The 16,760-nt window shown below is 32.0% G+C and overlaps 1 protein-coding gene across 1 annotated transcript in view; it reads right to left on the reverse strand.

Moving 5' to 3' along the window:
- The window catches only part of LOC118202395 (uncharacterized), a 66,546-nt gene continuing 49,786 nt past the window's right edge, over positions 1–16,760 (reverse strand). Inside the window, exons 10-20 of the mRNA XM_085821300.1 lie at positions 15,933–16,011; positions 15,487–15,533; positions 12,792–12,839; positions 10,498–10,560; positions 9,555–9,605; positions 8,249–8,493; positions 3,372–3,425; positions 3,172–3,222; positions 2,051–2,101; positions 1,063–1,119; positions 1–80 (exon numbers count right to left, since the gene is read on the reverse strand). Of these exons, the coding sequence (XP_085677426.1) occupies positions 2,065–2,101; positions 3,172–3,222; positions 3,372–3,425; positions 8,249–8,493; positions 9,555–9,605; positions 10,498–10,560; positions 12,792–12,839; positions 15,487–15,533; positions 15,933–16,011 (675 nt within the window). The 3' untranslated portion in view covers positions 1–80; positions 1,063–1,119; positions 2,051–2,064. The remainder of the gene's footprint in view (positions 81–1,062; positions 1,120–2,050; positions 2,102–3,171; positions 3,223–3,371; positions 3,426–8,248; positions 8,494–9,554; positions 9,606–10,497; positions 10,561–12,791; positions 12,840–15,486; positions 15,534–15,932; positions 16,012–16,760) is intronic.

Raw genomic sequence — 16,760 nt, forward strand, 5'->3', positions numbered from 1 at the left:
GGTGCAGGTGGAGGAGATGGAGGAGGAGGTGGAGGAGGAGGTGGAGGAGGAGGTGGAGGTGGGACAGTTGATGCCACATTCTGTAAAAGCAAAACAAACATACTTAGAAACTGTCAATACTTAGTACACATATTCCAAGTATTCCTTAAAATTTACAATCGGATGTCAAACATCTTGAAAAAGCAATATGAGAGTTTTTATGAAATACTGAAATCAAGTAAAAACTAATATAAATTATCAAACAGTTCCGTTTTGCCGGATGTGAATTTTCAAGCTTTCACAGACCTTTTTTTTTTTACAACTGCAGCTACATCTTGCTGGTGCTGTTTTCCATTCCACACAGGAGGTCAAAATGAAGTTGATATGTTTTTGGACTCGCAGTCATCAAGTTTCTGGGCCAAAGGTTTTGAAAAACTACCAAAACATTGGCATAAAATAATGGATTTAGGTGGTGGTTACTATCTGCACTAAAGACACCGCTGTCATGTTTTTTTAATGCAATTAAGAACGTTTTTTTGATGGAAAACTTTCTTTAAGATCAGGCACATTTCAACAATATAATTCCATGACAATACTATAAGAAATGAAATTCTGAAATACTGTACGAAACATATATTATATGACATTTGAAACATTTACTATATAACTGAGAAAATATAATTGCTATTGCAACACTGAAATAAGAGCAAGAAAACAATACTTAAAAGAACAGCAGCAATCATTTAACATAGTACCAGACATTTCCAAATATAAGCCGACCTGCATACAATCCAGACTTTGCAAAAATTCAGTCAAAATTGAAGACACATATGTGCAAATTTTAAATCTTTCAGATGCATTCCTTATTAAAAATAATATGATGTGAACACGACTCTCTTGTATGGAGTATTTATACACACTTTTAATGCATTTCAATTTATACTTAATTCCTCAAATTTGAGATATATTTTCATTCATTTAATTCAGTTCGCACTCCGTGACAAGAGAAAAATATGTAAAAACTCAAAATTCCTTCATTAAAAATTGAAAAATATGAAAAAACATAAATTTCATTTGTCTTACCCGAAATGGCATCCCTGTCCCACAAGCTCTCGTCATCGACCTCGTGACTGGGCAGTGCTGAAACAAAAATTTTTAATTAGAAATATAATCTTTGGAAATTCAAGCAAAAAGTTTCATTCATAAACAATAAAAAATTTGGCAGCATACAATAAATAAAACTGGACATAGTTTGTCAGCTCTTTGGTTACCCAGGTAACCAACCCTTTGAGAATTAAAATTGAGGCATTGAGAATTAAAATTAGACGGCAATTCATTCACAAGCTGGCAAAAGTTTTCACTATTTACTAATATTTTATTAACTTTTTTCTATTATTAGCAAGCAGATTATTATATCTTAACTAAGTAAGCTTTTGTTTGTGGGAAAGAAGCATAAAAACATAAAGGGGGGGGGAAACTTGATCAAAGCCACAGATTTCATAACCCTCCAATGTCACAGTATTTGCTTATAAAGGATAATTTTAAGTTTTAATGTTTTGGCAACAATGATATTTTTTCTTAGATTGTAAAAGATTGAGTTAACAAATGTGTCTGGCATCTAGAGAGATTGTTATGATTTTGATAAACAGTGTAAGGCTTGTTGTGATTAATCTCATAAAGTGTTCTCTTTATGTATTAGTATAATGTGTTTTTTTATGAGAAGTACATAATTCTTAGAAAATATAATCTACATGCCAACTTCACACCAACACGACAACAATAGAAAACGTAACTATTTTATGACAGTTATAGCATACATATAGAATTATAAATATCAGGTTTTTAAGAAAAGTTTCCCGCCATTGCAAATATCATCTGTGCCATCAGTTTGCATTGGCATATTTAATCATATTTTGTCGTACAATTTTTCGCATTTGAATGAAAGAGACTTGCTTTAGTATACTGTGTTGTGAAATACGTAAAAAAATATCGTTATCATTAAATACAAGGAGCCTAAAATGCTACCGGATTAGAACCATCATTTACGTTCAATTCTGTTGAAAAAACTTACTTGAGGCACTGGGCTCAAAGACTCCACCCTCTTCCTCTTCTTCCTGTTGCCCTATAAAAGTAACAAATATATTTAGACACAACTATAAGAATACTTAACGCACATATTACAAATATTTCTTACATTTATAATTACATATGAAAACCTTGAGATTACAGCATGTCATTTATGTTTATGCTGCTATATTAAGATTCTGTTTGAAAGTAAATGAAATTTCAAAATTTTATTAAATTTACTTTCTCAATTTTCGAAAAGCATTTTGATGTCATAATGGTAACTGCCTACAAATCATAAAATCACACATTTGTACTGCCATTTCAAAACTGAGTTTCTTTTACTAAGAGAATGGCATGCAAAATACATACCTGAATCACAAAACTAAATAAAACAAATGAATTCATAATTTTAAATAAATAATGTTAAACTATTAGAATCTATAAAAGCAACATTTTGAAAACTCCCACCACATAGAATTATGCAGTTTTTAATTACAGTTAAAAACATGATTCCATAATCTTCGAGATAAGTATGTTCAAGATATGATGGAAATTGTTAAGATTTAGTTTCGTATAGCCAACATTATTTTTCAAAATATGTTGTGAAATACAATATATGTAAACTTTTACAATGGAAATATAAACAGAATAAATATTGTGGAAAAATAATTACTTCTTAAGGATCTGCATACATTTGCAGAACCTTACTACATATTAACATACTGTAGAAATGCACTTATTTTGGATAAAATGAGATGCTGTATGGATTCTAAAGAAAAAAATTTAGCATCTAGCAGTTTAGACACACAAATTTGTAGAAATCCCCATTAATGATGCTTCAGGTTTCTAAACAACATGTACAGTTAAACTCTACTTTTGTGGTCACACAGAGAGATATTTATACAAAAAATGGAATAGTATTGAAGATTAATGCAGTTTTAGTGTCAAAAATTCAAATTCACATTGGTGTGTTTAATATATTTTGTCAAACAATTTTGGGCATTAAGAGTGTGTTGTGAAATATGTAAAAAAAAAAATATCGTTCTCATTAAATAAAAGGTGTCTAAAATGCTGCCAGATTAGAACCACCATTTACTTCCAATTCTGCTGCAAAAAATAACTTACTTGAGGCATTGGGACAGGAGACTCTGTCCTCTTCCGCTTCTTCCTATTGTCCTATAAAAGTAGGAAATATATTTAGAAACAACTAACAGAATAGTTACTGCACATATTATAAACATTTCTAACATTTGCAATCACATATCAAAACCTGGAGATATTTAATCATTCTTTTTTAAATATATATAAAGATACACAAAACTTACTTCAGGCAGGCAAGGAGGTGAAGGAGGGGATGCAGAAGTTGGGGATGCCACACACTGTAAAAGTAACAAATATATTTAGAAACTTTCAATAGTTAGTGCACATATTACAACTATTTCTCACATTTACAAATTATAAAAAATATGATGTGTACACCACATGACTTCCTTGTACGGAATCTTAAATTATACGCATTTTTTCTTACATTTCATTTAAACTTACTAGATTGAATTAAACTTACTTCGCCGACAGCGCATGAACCACAATAGAATAAATGCATTCTTTAAAATTCACTTTGTTTACCATAGCAACACTCTGGCGCTAGATTTACTTAACAGTATTATATTTCGTTCATAGTATAACTCAGAATGCACAAAATTTATATCATTTAAAGAATTATCTAATCGTTGCCACATGTTCTATTCAAATACTATAGTAAAGCTAGAATGACGTATAAAATAAATTAAGCAAACAAAACAAAAAAGAAACAGTTTTTCACAGACGATTGAGTATTTCTCATTCAATTAATTCAGTTCTCACTTCACGAGAAGGCAAAAATACATAAAAACTCAAAATATCTATATTAAAAATTACGAAGTAAATCTTAAAAACTTATTTCCTCGAAAAAATTATAGAAAGGATTAAGCATGATTTAATTCGCAATAATAAATGAAGGCGTTATCTTTGTTGTTGCGAAGCTAAGTTTCTCTAGATTGGCAACAAATCCACTAACCTGCTGTTTCAAATGTAAACAAGCAATGGCACTTAAACAATTTTAAAATTGTTGATAATTCTAAAAATATTGCATGCAGATTTACTCAAGGCATAAAAACTTTAACCGGAAGATAAGAACAACATAATTCAATCATTTTTAAAGCAAATAATGTATAATTTACAAACATATAAGAGTAAAGAAACTGAGATCACTGAGCCGGGTAACAGAGTGGATATATATATAAATATATTTATATACATTTGTTGCGGCTGATTGCAACCAAAATACGAGATGCACATCTACATGTTATAGCAGTCCTATATACAAAATTTCAACGTTCTGAGGCTACTCGTTTTTGAGTTATGCGAGATACATATGTACGTACAGAAGCAACGAAAAATTCTCTTCAGAATTCATTTTAAAGCAGTTTTATAATTTTTTTGAAGGAAAAGAGTGTTTTATTCTGTCCTTACATACAGATATCACGGAAATACATTGTTAAATTGCATTTGAAAGAGGTCAAAATGGGATATTTTCGTTGAAATATGTTGCCTGAAAATTTTCGTGATTACTTCCTTTTTACTTCGTACAGGGAAGTAAAAACCTTGAGATAACTGTATGACAGCCACGGGCAACTGGGTGCCTGCGAATCATTTAACATGTGCCACCTCTTTGCGATCACAATAAAAATGTTTTAGTTTTCAATAAAATTCTACATGAAAGTGTTCTTAATTTTAATGAAATAGGAATTGCACAGATACCAGCACAAAGCGAAATGTGACCGATCTCTTTTTCTATGTGCATATATCCAAATCCTTCTAAACTTTTCAAGTTGCAATGTCTAAAATCCTAAAGAAATATTACCCTTGCCAATTCTGTAACATTAAAAAGGCAGAAATATTTTGAAAAAAAAAAATCAGAGGGAAAAAGTATAAAATCAATTTTATAGAGAAAACTGGACTACATGGGTTCTAAAGCGGAAAGCATTTATTGTCTTGTTAATTTTTCAGATTCAAAATATTGCATAATAAGTTGCTATAATCAAAAGTATTGTCACTTTATATGATAGCAAAAAATACAAATGTTTCATTTTAATGTTATTTTTTAAATACAATTTCAATATATTAGCATTATTTCAATGAAATTCATCAATGATATATTTTAAAAAAATATCGTCGAAAAATTACCAAATTTCCGAATTAAAAGTTTTCTACAGAAAATAATCTTAAAATCGACAAAATGTTCATAAGTCGCCAAACTTGGAACCGTTCAATTAAGAATTCACATTCCCAAACATAAAAAGTTGTTTAGAGCTCTTCATTAGAAAAAATGAAATAATTTCAAAAAGCATGCGTTTCACTTCTTGCTTAGAAACTTGAGTATCCCACCGTTTATATTAGAAATAGGAACAAATTATAATCCATGAACCTATTCACCCATTCAAAAGATAACTATATATCTCAGTGAAAGGCCAAAATATTTATTCAAAGTACTATTTCACATTCAAAATGGCAGTCCTGAAAACCGACAAATTTCAGATGATTAAAATTAAAGACTTCTTGCCAAATTTGGTTGAAATTAAGAACTTTTAAGGACTCTTAAGGACCGTACAAACCCTGGAGAAACATTCGTGTGCACATATGCAAAATAATATATTTCCCTCCTAACTTTATTAAGAACGTTTTTTTAATGGAAAACTCCTTACAACCAGACACAATTCAGCAATTCCATGACAATACTAGAAGAAATGAAATTATGAAATATTGTACGAAATACAGATTATATGATATATGAAATAGTTACTAAGCAAAAATAAATGACAACAGAAAGTAGAATTGCTATTGCAACAGTGAAATGAGAGCAAGAAAACAATACATAAAGCAACAGCAGTAACCATTTAACAGACTACCAAACATTTCCAAATACACTGGTTTATCATAAATAAGGAAAAATTAAAAAAATCATGATTACTGAAAATGTTACATGTAGAATTTAATGAAACTTACTCACAATATACAATACATAGTAAGGTATCAAATAACATAAAAAGAAATTATCAGACAAATATGGTAGTATAGAAATTAGTACACATATAAAATGAACAAATCGAAGATGTCAGTTTGCTATGCCTTCAGTATGGAATATGATCGCCTCTAGAAGCAATACAGCGATGTGTGATGCTTTCAATTATGTGGTCTATCATTTCCATAGGAAGCGAGAGCCATTGCTCTTACAAAGCAGTTGCAAGCGCGACAAGAGTCTGAGGGGGCAGATTGAGAGCAGCTAGATGTCTCCCTAAAGCATCACATATGTGCTCGATAGGATTCAAGCCCGGGGATTGAGCTGGCCAATCCATGCGCATAATTGTTTCCTGTTGAAGATAATCATCTATGATGTGAGCCCTGTGTGGTCTTGCGTTGTCGTCCTGCAACAGGAAAGCATCACCTATTGCCTCAGAATATGGGCGCACATAATCATCAAGGTTTCATCTCTATAAATCTGAGCATTCACGGTTCCCCTTGTAAAGACATGGAAGTCTGTGTGTCCACCCAAAAAGATGCCATCCCAAACATAGACACTGCCCCTTCCGTATGCATCTCTTTCACTGACGTTTGACAGATAATGGGTTCTAGGTTCTCTCCATATCAAATAACGCCTACTATCCCTTTCCAGACTAAACCTGGACTCATCCGTAAAGAAAACCGCCCTCCATTGATCAAGCTTCCAGTGGACATGTTGTAGTGACCACTGAAAACGGTTCCTCCTATGGCAAGACGTGAGCGGCACGCAAATAGTTGTTCGCCTCGCATACAGACCACCTTCGTGAAGCCTTCTACGCACAGTTGACGTTGACGCCAACCTTCCGGTGTCTGCAGCAAGGGAGGATCTAAGAAGAGTCGGAGTAGCGGTTCTATTCCTGCTTGCACATAATGTCGAATATCGGTCATCGGCGCTCGTCGTAGCAGTTGGCCGTCCTTGGCTGAACCTCCTAGATGCCGAATCTGTGGTTTGAAATTGCCTCCAAAGTCTATGAACCACAGAAGGACTCACATTTAACCATCTGGCCACTTTTGTTTGACTTTGTCCTGCCTCTAGTCTCCCAATGGCTCTCCATCGCAGTTCTGCAGGCAGACGATGCCTGGAGGTCATTGTTACGAATTGGCTATCTCAGATTTCTGATGTCACTGTCACAGTGAAATATGTGGGCTTGCTCTCAAACATGGACTTTTATGCTCCTCGCAGATGAGGTATTCCGAAAGCAGCACCACTAATTTGCATATCGCAGTTTTACTCGGCAACACATTCAAATTTTACATGGTTTGGCTTATTTTTGCAAATTTTACACGGTTTGGCTTATTTTTGAGGGAGTTATCGCTATTTTTGTGATTTTTCCTTAATTTATGATAACCAGTGTATAAGCCAACCTGTAGATAGGCCAAGATTTTTTGTAAAAACACAATCAAAACTGAAGACACATATGTGCAAATTGCATCATAAATCAAGTTACATGACAAAAACAGCAAAATTCCTTCCCTGGCCTTTACCTGCACAACGTTTACCACAGATATACATACTTCCAGTTACAAAAATATTTTGACCCAAATATTCATGTTTTGGCCTTTTTAAATATAAAACATTATAACTTACAAAATATAACATTCTATACATTTTTCTGCCTTTTCTATTTAAGGAAAATCCCCATAAGAAATTCTGATGTGGACACCAAATGACTTTCTCATATAGCATATTACAGTATACACATTTTTTGCTACATATCATTTAAACTGAATTCCTTCAATTTGAGATATATTTCTCATTCAATTCAATTCTCACTTCGCGGCAACGCAAAAGTACATAAAAACTCGAAATGTTTCCATTAAAAATTGAAAAATATGAAGCAAATTAAATTACATAAAATTAAATTTAATTAAATTTGTCTTAAAATTAATGATGCCCTCGTCCCAGGGACCTAACTTTGTGCCCTGGTCACTGGGACCTCAACTGGGACCTCATCACTGCCCTGATGACTCGCTGTAACAAAGCTTTTAAATAAGAAATAAAATCTTTTATATAAGTTATCTGGAATGGAACTATCATGACTAAAACAATTATTTAATTCTAGTTCTGTTGTAAACAATATATATGAAGATGTACAAAACTTACTTGGGACGGGAATGATGGCAGTGGTGTAGCGAGCGGGGAGCAAGGGGGTGTAGCGAGCGGGGAGTATGCTGCCTCGGGCGCTCCTCACACAGGGATGCCAAATGATCCCCAAACAAAAACCTCATAACATCACTTTGTTCGGGGGGATGCCAAAAAGGCATTTTGCTTGCTTCTCCACCGAATGATGGACCCGGATATGAGGAGGTGGATGGTGTGGAGAAAATCCTGCTTTTCTTTTTGTTGCCCTATAAAAGTAACAAATGTATTTAGAAACAACTATTAGAATAGCTAGTGCACATATTACAAATATTTCTCACATTTACAATCACATATCAAAACCTTGAGATTACAGCATGTCATTTATATTTATGCTGCTATGTTGAGATTCTATTTGAAAGTAAATGAAATTTAAAAAATTTATTAAATTTAATTTCTCTCAAAGTTTAGAAAAGCATTTTGATGTCATAATGGTAACTGCCCATAAATCATAAAATCACACATTTGTATGGCCATTTCAAAAACTGAGTTTCTTTTACTAAAAGAATGGTATGCAAAACACATGTCTGGATCACAAAACTAAATAACAGAAATGAATTCAAAATTTTAAATAAATATCGGTAAACTATTACAATCTATAAAAGCAACATTTTGAAATCTCCCACCACATAGAATTCTGCAGTTTTTAATTGCAGTTAAAAACATGATTGCATAAACTTCGAGATAAGCATGTTCAAGGTATGATGGAAATTCTTAAGATTTAGTTTTGTATAGTCAACAATATTTTTCAAAATATGCTGTGTCCAATATATAGAAACATTTACAATGTAAAAAATATAAGCAGAATAAATATTGTGGAAAAATAATTACTTCTTAAGGATCTGCCTTACTACATATTAACATACTGTAGAAATGCACTTATTTTGGATAAAATGAGATGCTGTATGGATTCTAAAGAAAAAAATTTAGCATCTAGCAGTTTAGACTCAAATGCACAGATTTGTAGAAATCCCTATTAATGATGCTTCAGGTTTATAAACAACATTTACAGTTAAACTCTACTTTTGTGGTCACCCAGAGAGATATTTATATAAAAAATGGAATAGTATTGAAGATTAATGCAGTTTTAGTGTCAAAAATTCAAATTCACATTGGTGTGTTTAATATATTTTGTCAAACAATTTTTGGCATTAAGAGTGTGTTATGAAATATGTAAAAAAATATCGTTCTCATTAAATACAAGGTGTCTAAAATGCTACCATATTAGAACCATCATTTACTTCCAATTCTGCTGCAAAAAATAACTTACTTGAGGCATTGGGACAGGAGACTCTGCCCTCTTCCGCTTCTTCCTATTGCCCTATAAAAGTAACAAATATACTTAGAAACAACTAACAGAATAAATAGTGCACATATTAAAAACTTTTATTACATTTACAATCACATATCAAAATCTAGAGATTGCTGCATGCAAGTTTTATGAGTATATTGACCTGACGTAAAACTAACATAAAGTATGAATAAATTAGTAGTTGCTGGAAGTGAATTTTTCGAGTTCAAAAGTTTTGTGTGCATTTACGTTGAGCCATGCATGTCAAATTTTGTTATACTATACTATATTATGTAGAACTTAAGACCCCAAAATAATGAATTAAATAGAATTGACTAAAGATTTATTACTTTTGAAATTTATCTGCTAAAATTTCAGATTCCACACAAAAATGATACTCTATGTGTCATTTACATCAATGTTGTTATATTGGGATTCTATTCAAAAGTAAATTAAATTAATTTCAAAATTTTTAGCAAATATATTTTCTCTCAAATTCTAAACAAAGTATTTTGATACTTTTTTAATTCAATTTTGTGCTTAATCTTTCTCGTCTTCAGTTATTAAAGCTGTAGAGGATGAGAAAGTCAGTTCCACGGATGACTCATTATGTCCATAAAAGGAATGATTCCTTGCAAAACCATAAAAAGAGTTACTGTACTTTACAATATTTAAACATTAACCTAACAAAATAATACTTCCAATAAACAAGACTTAATTTCAGATGGGAAATTAAAACTAAGCACAGATGTCTACTAAAAGCTCGTACGCTAAGCTGACTACTAATAAAAAATCTCTACTGATAAGTTATATCAAATCTTAAGAACTTTAGTTATATTATCAATTAAAAACATTCAAAACCTTAATTGACAGATACTTAATCGTACTTCTTATAATATATATGAAGATGAACAAAACTTACCTTAGGTGGACAAGGTGGTGTACGTGGAGGTGGACAAGGTGGTTGGAAAACGGATGCCCCTCGCTGTAAAAGTAACAAACATATTGAGAAACTTTCAATAGTTAGTGCACATATTACAAACATTTCATACAATTACACTCAGATGGCAAAAATATTGAGAAAGCAGTACGCGATATTCACATACAAAGTAAAAGTATACAAATACAAGTAAAAACGAATATAAATTACAAAAACATTCTATGTTGCTGGATGTGAATTTTTGAGTTTTTTAAACAGCTTTGTGTGCATTTGTCCTGAGCAATGTCCATTGGATTTTGAAAGGAGAATGAGAAATGAAGTCTGATGAATGACACATTGCTTTTGATACTATTTTGTTGTTCTGTGTTTAAGCATTCAAATAGCATTACACATCTGGAATTCTGCATGCATTCTGCATTCGAAAAACGTGCTAAATAACATGCGGAATCAAATTAAGAACTATCAGACATGCATCTATGAGATCAGTGCAGCAATAATAAGTGTCAATAAGGTATTACAATAAAAGACCTACAAAGATCTTTTTATTAACACTAAGTAATCTGGAAAGATACCCTTCATGTCTTTCGTGAAGACTTCCTTTCTGTCTTTTGAGAAAGATACCCTTTAGATCATAATTGTTCTTTATTTCATAAATTACAGTTTCATATTTTTAATTTTATAATATCTGCATGCCATCTTACCAGATTTAAACTGATGATTTATAATCCGGAATGGCCGAAGTCCCGACGAGTCCGGATTAACAACTTTTGACTGTATTATTTCATCAATCAAATCAGCAAGCATTTTCAAAGCTTCTCTACGGCTCAACCATCGTACTTCAGAGCAATAAATGAGATCACTATGTGATGCATCTGTGTGTTCTAGGATTTCCTTAAATTGATTGTGGTTTAAAAAGCATATGAGGGAATAAAATTGATTACATCGCTCACTACTTTCATTAGGCGGTCAAATCCTAGTTCTTTCGCACATAGCTGTTCTTGGTGTATGATACAATGATACCCAAGCAAATGTTTTCCTCTATCATCCTCTCACAGTAGACTCCCCTAAGTTTATTCCCTAAGATTTCAGATTCCAAACAAAAATGGTACCCTATGTGTCATTTATGTGCATATTGTGCTTCTATTCAAAAGTAAACAAAATTTATTTCAAAATTTTTATTATTTTTTCAAAAATTTTAAAAAAGCATTTTCATGTCATAAGGATAACTAGCCATCGATCATAAAACCACACATCTGTATTGTCATTTCCCAAAACTGAGCTACTTTTTCTAAAAGAATGGCATGGAAAAAATGTTTCTAAATGACAAAAGAAAATAAAACAAGAGTAAAATTCAATATTTTACCTATATTTATTTAAACTCATAATTTTTAATAAATATCGGTAAAATATTAAAGTCCACAATAACACAAGAAATGAAATTATGAAATATAGAGTATTCGATGTATGAAATATTTACTAGATGAAAATACATGACAACAGAAAATAGAATTGTTATTATTGCAACACTGGAAAAAGTGCAAGAAAACAATACTTAAAGGAACAGCAGCAATCATTTAACAGAGTACCAAAATTTCCAAATATAAGCCAACCTGCACATAAGATTCTGTTGTAAAAATTCTATCAAAAAATCTAGCAAAACTTCTTCCCTGGTCTTTGCTTGCACAACTGCTTGTCTGTTTATCACAGATATAGATACTTCCACTTAAAAAAATGTTGTAAATAACCCAAATATTCCTCTTTTGTCATTTTTAAATGTAAAAGACTATATATTTAAAAATGTAAATTTTTTTTCACATATTTCTATTTAGGAAAATTATGCATTCCTTATAAAAAAAAGAAATAAGAGGAAATTTCTAGGCTATTATTTTATATTTTTTACTGCTACATTTTGCTAAACTATGCAACACTATAAAGAACTCATGCAACACTATAAAGAACACACCTCAAAATTACCTTCTATTAAAAAGAAATGATTCCTTGCAATAACCATAAAGAACGTTACATTGTTTAAACATTAACATAACAATATAATGCTTCCAATAAACGAGACTTATCTTCAGCTTGGAAATTATGACTAAGCACTGATGTCTACTAAAAGCTCTTACACTAAGCTGACTACTGATAAAAAAGCTAAGTCAAATCTTGAGGAAAACATTAGTTAAATTATGAATTAAAAACATCAATCAGATTCTGAATTTATGAATATTTAATTGTTCTTCTTATAATATATATATCTGACGATGCAGAAAACTTACTTCGGACCATAGAGCAGGAGGTAGAAGATTCAGAGGCCATGCTATAACCTGCAAAAGTAACAAATATATTTAGAAATTTTCAACAGTTATTGCACATATTAAAAATGTTTTTTACATTTACAATTGGATGTCAAAAATCTTGAGAAAGCAGTATGCCAACTTTTATGAGATACTGACATTAAGTAAAAACTAATATAAATTATGAAAAGTTCTGCATTGCTGGATGTGAATTTTTGAGTTTTTTTAAACAGCTTTGTGTGCATTTGTCCTGAGCTATGTCCATCGGACTTTGAAAGGAGAATGAAAACAGGAGTCTGATGAATGGGATGTACTTTTGATACAGTTTTTTTGTTCTATATTTCCTGACCTCACAATAGCTTCATTAAGCATTCAAACAGCATTACACATTTGGAATTCTGCGTGCTTAAAATCGAAAAACATTGTGCAGAATCAAATTAAAAGGCATCAGATATGTATCTATAAGATCAGTGCAGCAATAACAAATGTCAAATAAGATATTACAACAGAATACCTACAAACATCTTTTTATTAACACTAAATAATAAAAAAATACCCTTCATATCTTTCATGAAGTCTTTTGAGAAAGGCAGTTCCACATACGACTCATTGTGTCAGTCATTACAAATTAATAATTAAAGTATTCAGGTGTGGCATAGACTTCATTAGGATTGACTTATTTACACATCTTTAGGGCTAAGTTCTTAGACTACATAAACCACTGCATTGTGTTATACTATGCTACATTATGAAGAACTTATCCACACGAAAGACCTCAGAATTTTAATTAAATGGAACTGACAATGATACATTTGATTCTGAAATATATTCCCTAAAAGTTCAGATACATAAATAACTGATTTCTTCAAAAAGATGTAGTTTTACAGTTATGCTTATGTAAATACATAATACATTACAGTATTAGAACAGTACATATGTATTAATTTTTCTGTGTATCCTTGACGCCTCTCGTAAGTATACAAAGCACTTTTCTGTTTTCATTAACAAAATGCATTTTAGGTTAGTTTTGAGTAATATACTAAAATATTAAGCGTTAGTTAAACATTTACTGCTGTTTATTTTACATTTTACTGCACATAAAACGATTTTTCAAAGTTGGAATGACTGTTTTCTCTTTTGCTATTCCCGTTTTCAGCTTTTTTCGGATTATCCGTGGCGGCCGCGCCACCCAATTCCGCGGATAATCGGGAGTGTACTGTATATTGTACAGCATTATTACCATACCACTGAAAAGCACTATTTTCGATAAAACAAGACGTTCTATGGAGTCTATAAAACAAAGGTACCATGTAGTATTTTAGCCTCAAACTACCTGCAGCTAGGTAGAAATCCCCATTAAGGATGCTTCAGGTTTCTAAACAACATTTACAGTTACGACACTAGTTTTCTGTTCACCGAGAGAGAGATTTTTACAAAAATGAAATAGTGTTGAAGATTAATGTACTTGCCAGTACTAAAAATTTCAACTGTGCATACAACCAGCATATACAACTGTGCGTACAACCAGCATCTGACCACAAGTGCATGAGAATTGACATTAAAGCAAAATACGAGGGCCATCCAGGAAGTAGATTACGTTTCCGTCTGTGTCCGCTAGGGGCGGGGCTAGCGCGGCCATCTTGGGGTCACAGCGTTGCGCAGCTCAGTCTGCATCTAGCCGTGCTAGTGAGAGGTTCGTGCTGTGCTCCGTTCAGATACTGTGATGGTTTGAAATGTCTGCGTTAATTGAAAATCCCGCGAGCTGCAAGGTGCGCTCAGTAATAAGGTTTCTGACTGCAAAAAACTGTAAACTGATAGAAATCTATCGGCAGCTTCGTGAAGTGTATGGGGACAACATTATCACTGAAGGTGGAGTGCGTCAGTGGGTCATAAGATTTCAAAATGGCCGAACCAATGTTCACGACGAAGATCGAAGTGGGAGACCCAGCATAGTGACCGCCGAACTTCTCGAAAAAGTCGATGCTAAAGTCCGTGAAAATCGAAATTTCACAATAATGGAACTTTCTTTGAGTTTTCCACAAATTTCGCGAAGTTTGTTGCATGAAATCATCAGCGAAAAGCTTGGTTACCACAAGTTTTGTGCAAGATGGAAGGCAAGAAGAGGTAACGAAGTGGTTGAAGGCGCAGGCGGCCGAATTTTTCGACGAAGGAATTTCCAAGCTCGTACATCGCTACGATAAATGCCTTAATTTGTATGGTGACTATGTAGAAAAGTAGTATTTGAGTGTGGCTTTCATCTGTATATAATAAAATTTGTTTCCTATACTTTGTTTATTTTTTTATTCCAAAACGTAATCTACTTTCTGGATAGCCCTCGTATATGCTGCTAAAGCCTTAAAATCATGAGAAATGTAAGCTAAATTTTCTTTAAAATTTGAAAAGAGAAACTGCTTAGGTAAGATTATGGTATTTAAGAACTACTAATATTCCTGTTTTATAAAAATAGAAATTTTTTTTAGTTTAAGTCTTCATAGTAAAATGAATAATAAATCTACTAAGGATTTCCTAAATACAATACTTGTAAAAAGTACCAAGTTTTTCCTTGCTAAAAATACAGCTGCAGCAATTAAAATATACTTTGAATGTTTAAAATAAGTCAAAACTCATGAATTTTTTAGATATATATGCTTTAGAAAAATATTAATTGAAAAATTACCTCATCCTCCTCTTCTGGTTCTCTTTCCTGATGATAAGGTCCCTTTCCTTTAAATAAAAAAAAAAAAAAAAAAATCAATCTTTCCTGTATGTATGACGCGTGTTTAACAAAAATGCATATTCAACAAAAAATTAACATTAACATGGAATCTAACAAAGAAATAGATTCTTGGGAAAGGCACTTCATTTAAAAAATTAATTAATTAATTAAAACCAAAATTATAAACAATTCAAAACAGAAATTTATTTTAAATTGTCAATACTTTATCTGTATCATCAGCTTTTCTGTATGATTAACAAAATATGATCAACAAAAACGCATATTAAAATGCATTCAAGATGCCAGATAGAAAACAATACACTAAATATCGAGTTAAAAAAGAAGAAAATGACACTATATTAAACATTAAATTACCACATATGCCAAAAAAAATTACTATTAATTACCTGCATCCAGCAGGGCATCTGCTTCCCTCATCAGGAAATCATCGAAATCTTTTTTAAATCCAAGCACCTTTTTCAACACCTGAAAAGGATAAAATTCCAATTAGAATGCTGTATAAATTACTCTTACATTCAACTAAAAACTTCAGTAACTTTGAAAGCATTTTATTGCACTTCATATAATCTCTAACACAGATGCACAGCATTACTCAATGCAAATAGAGCTTATAGGTAAGAAAAATTGGAAACTCATACAGTACATATGCTGGCCAACAGAAAAAAAGGTTTCAAAATATATTTTATTTCAAACCAATTCAGTAAAGTGTTGTTTACTGAACTGCTTTGAAATGAAATTCATTACTCTGGATAATGAAAAAGCAGGCACTGAAAGCTGTTTAAAATGCAAACACAATGTTTACAATTAAGACACTTTTTTAATGTGATATGAAAGTCTCTTAAAAGGAATGTTTCTTTTAAACCTATATACATGTACCATTTATTGTATAGACAGCAGATTTTTCCATCCAATTCATATCACAGTCCCCAGTCAAAAGGATTTCACATTAAAACATCCTATGATGAGCCACAGCAAGATGGAAAGCCAGACATCAACAGATATTAGCATCCAACATTCCAGTGAGCTAAGAAACAGCCACCTAATTTGGTACCAAGAGATTTTGGTCAATGTTTTTCACAAGTTACTACTTCAAAGAATGACCTTATTTGCTAATAATGGTCCCACTGAAGAGGTGACAAAATGTCACGCAACTGCAAAAAAAGCTTGCTATTAAAGTGGCTGTTAAAAGAAGCTTACACAAATAATTTACAAAT

This window comes from Stegodyphus dumicola, chromosome 7 (genome assembly GCF_044657685.1).
Source record: "Stegodyphus dumicola isolate Sdum_Otavi_A_Nest chromosome 7, ASM4465768v1".
Taxonomy (NCBI): Eukaryota; Metazoa; Arthropoda; class Arachnida; order Araneae; family Eresidae; genus Stegodyphus; species Stegodyphus dumicola.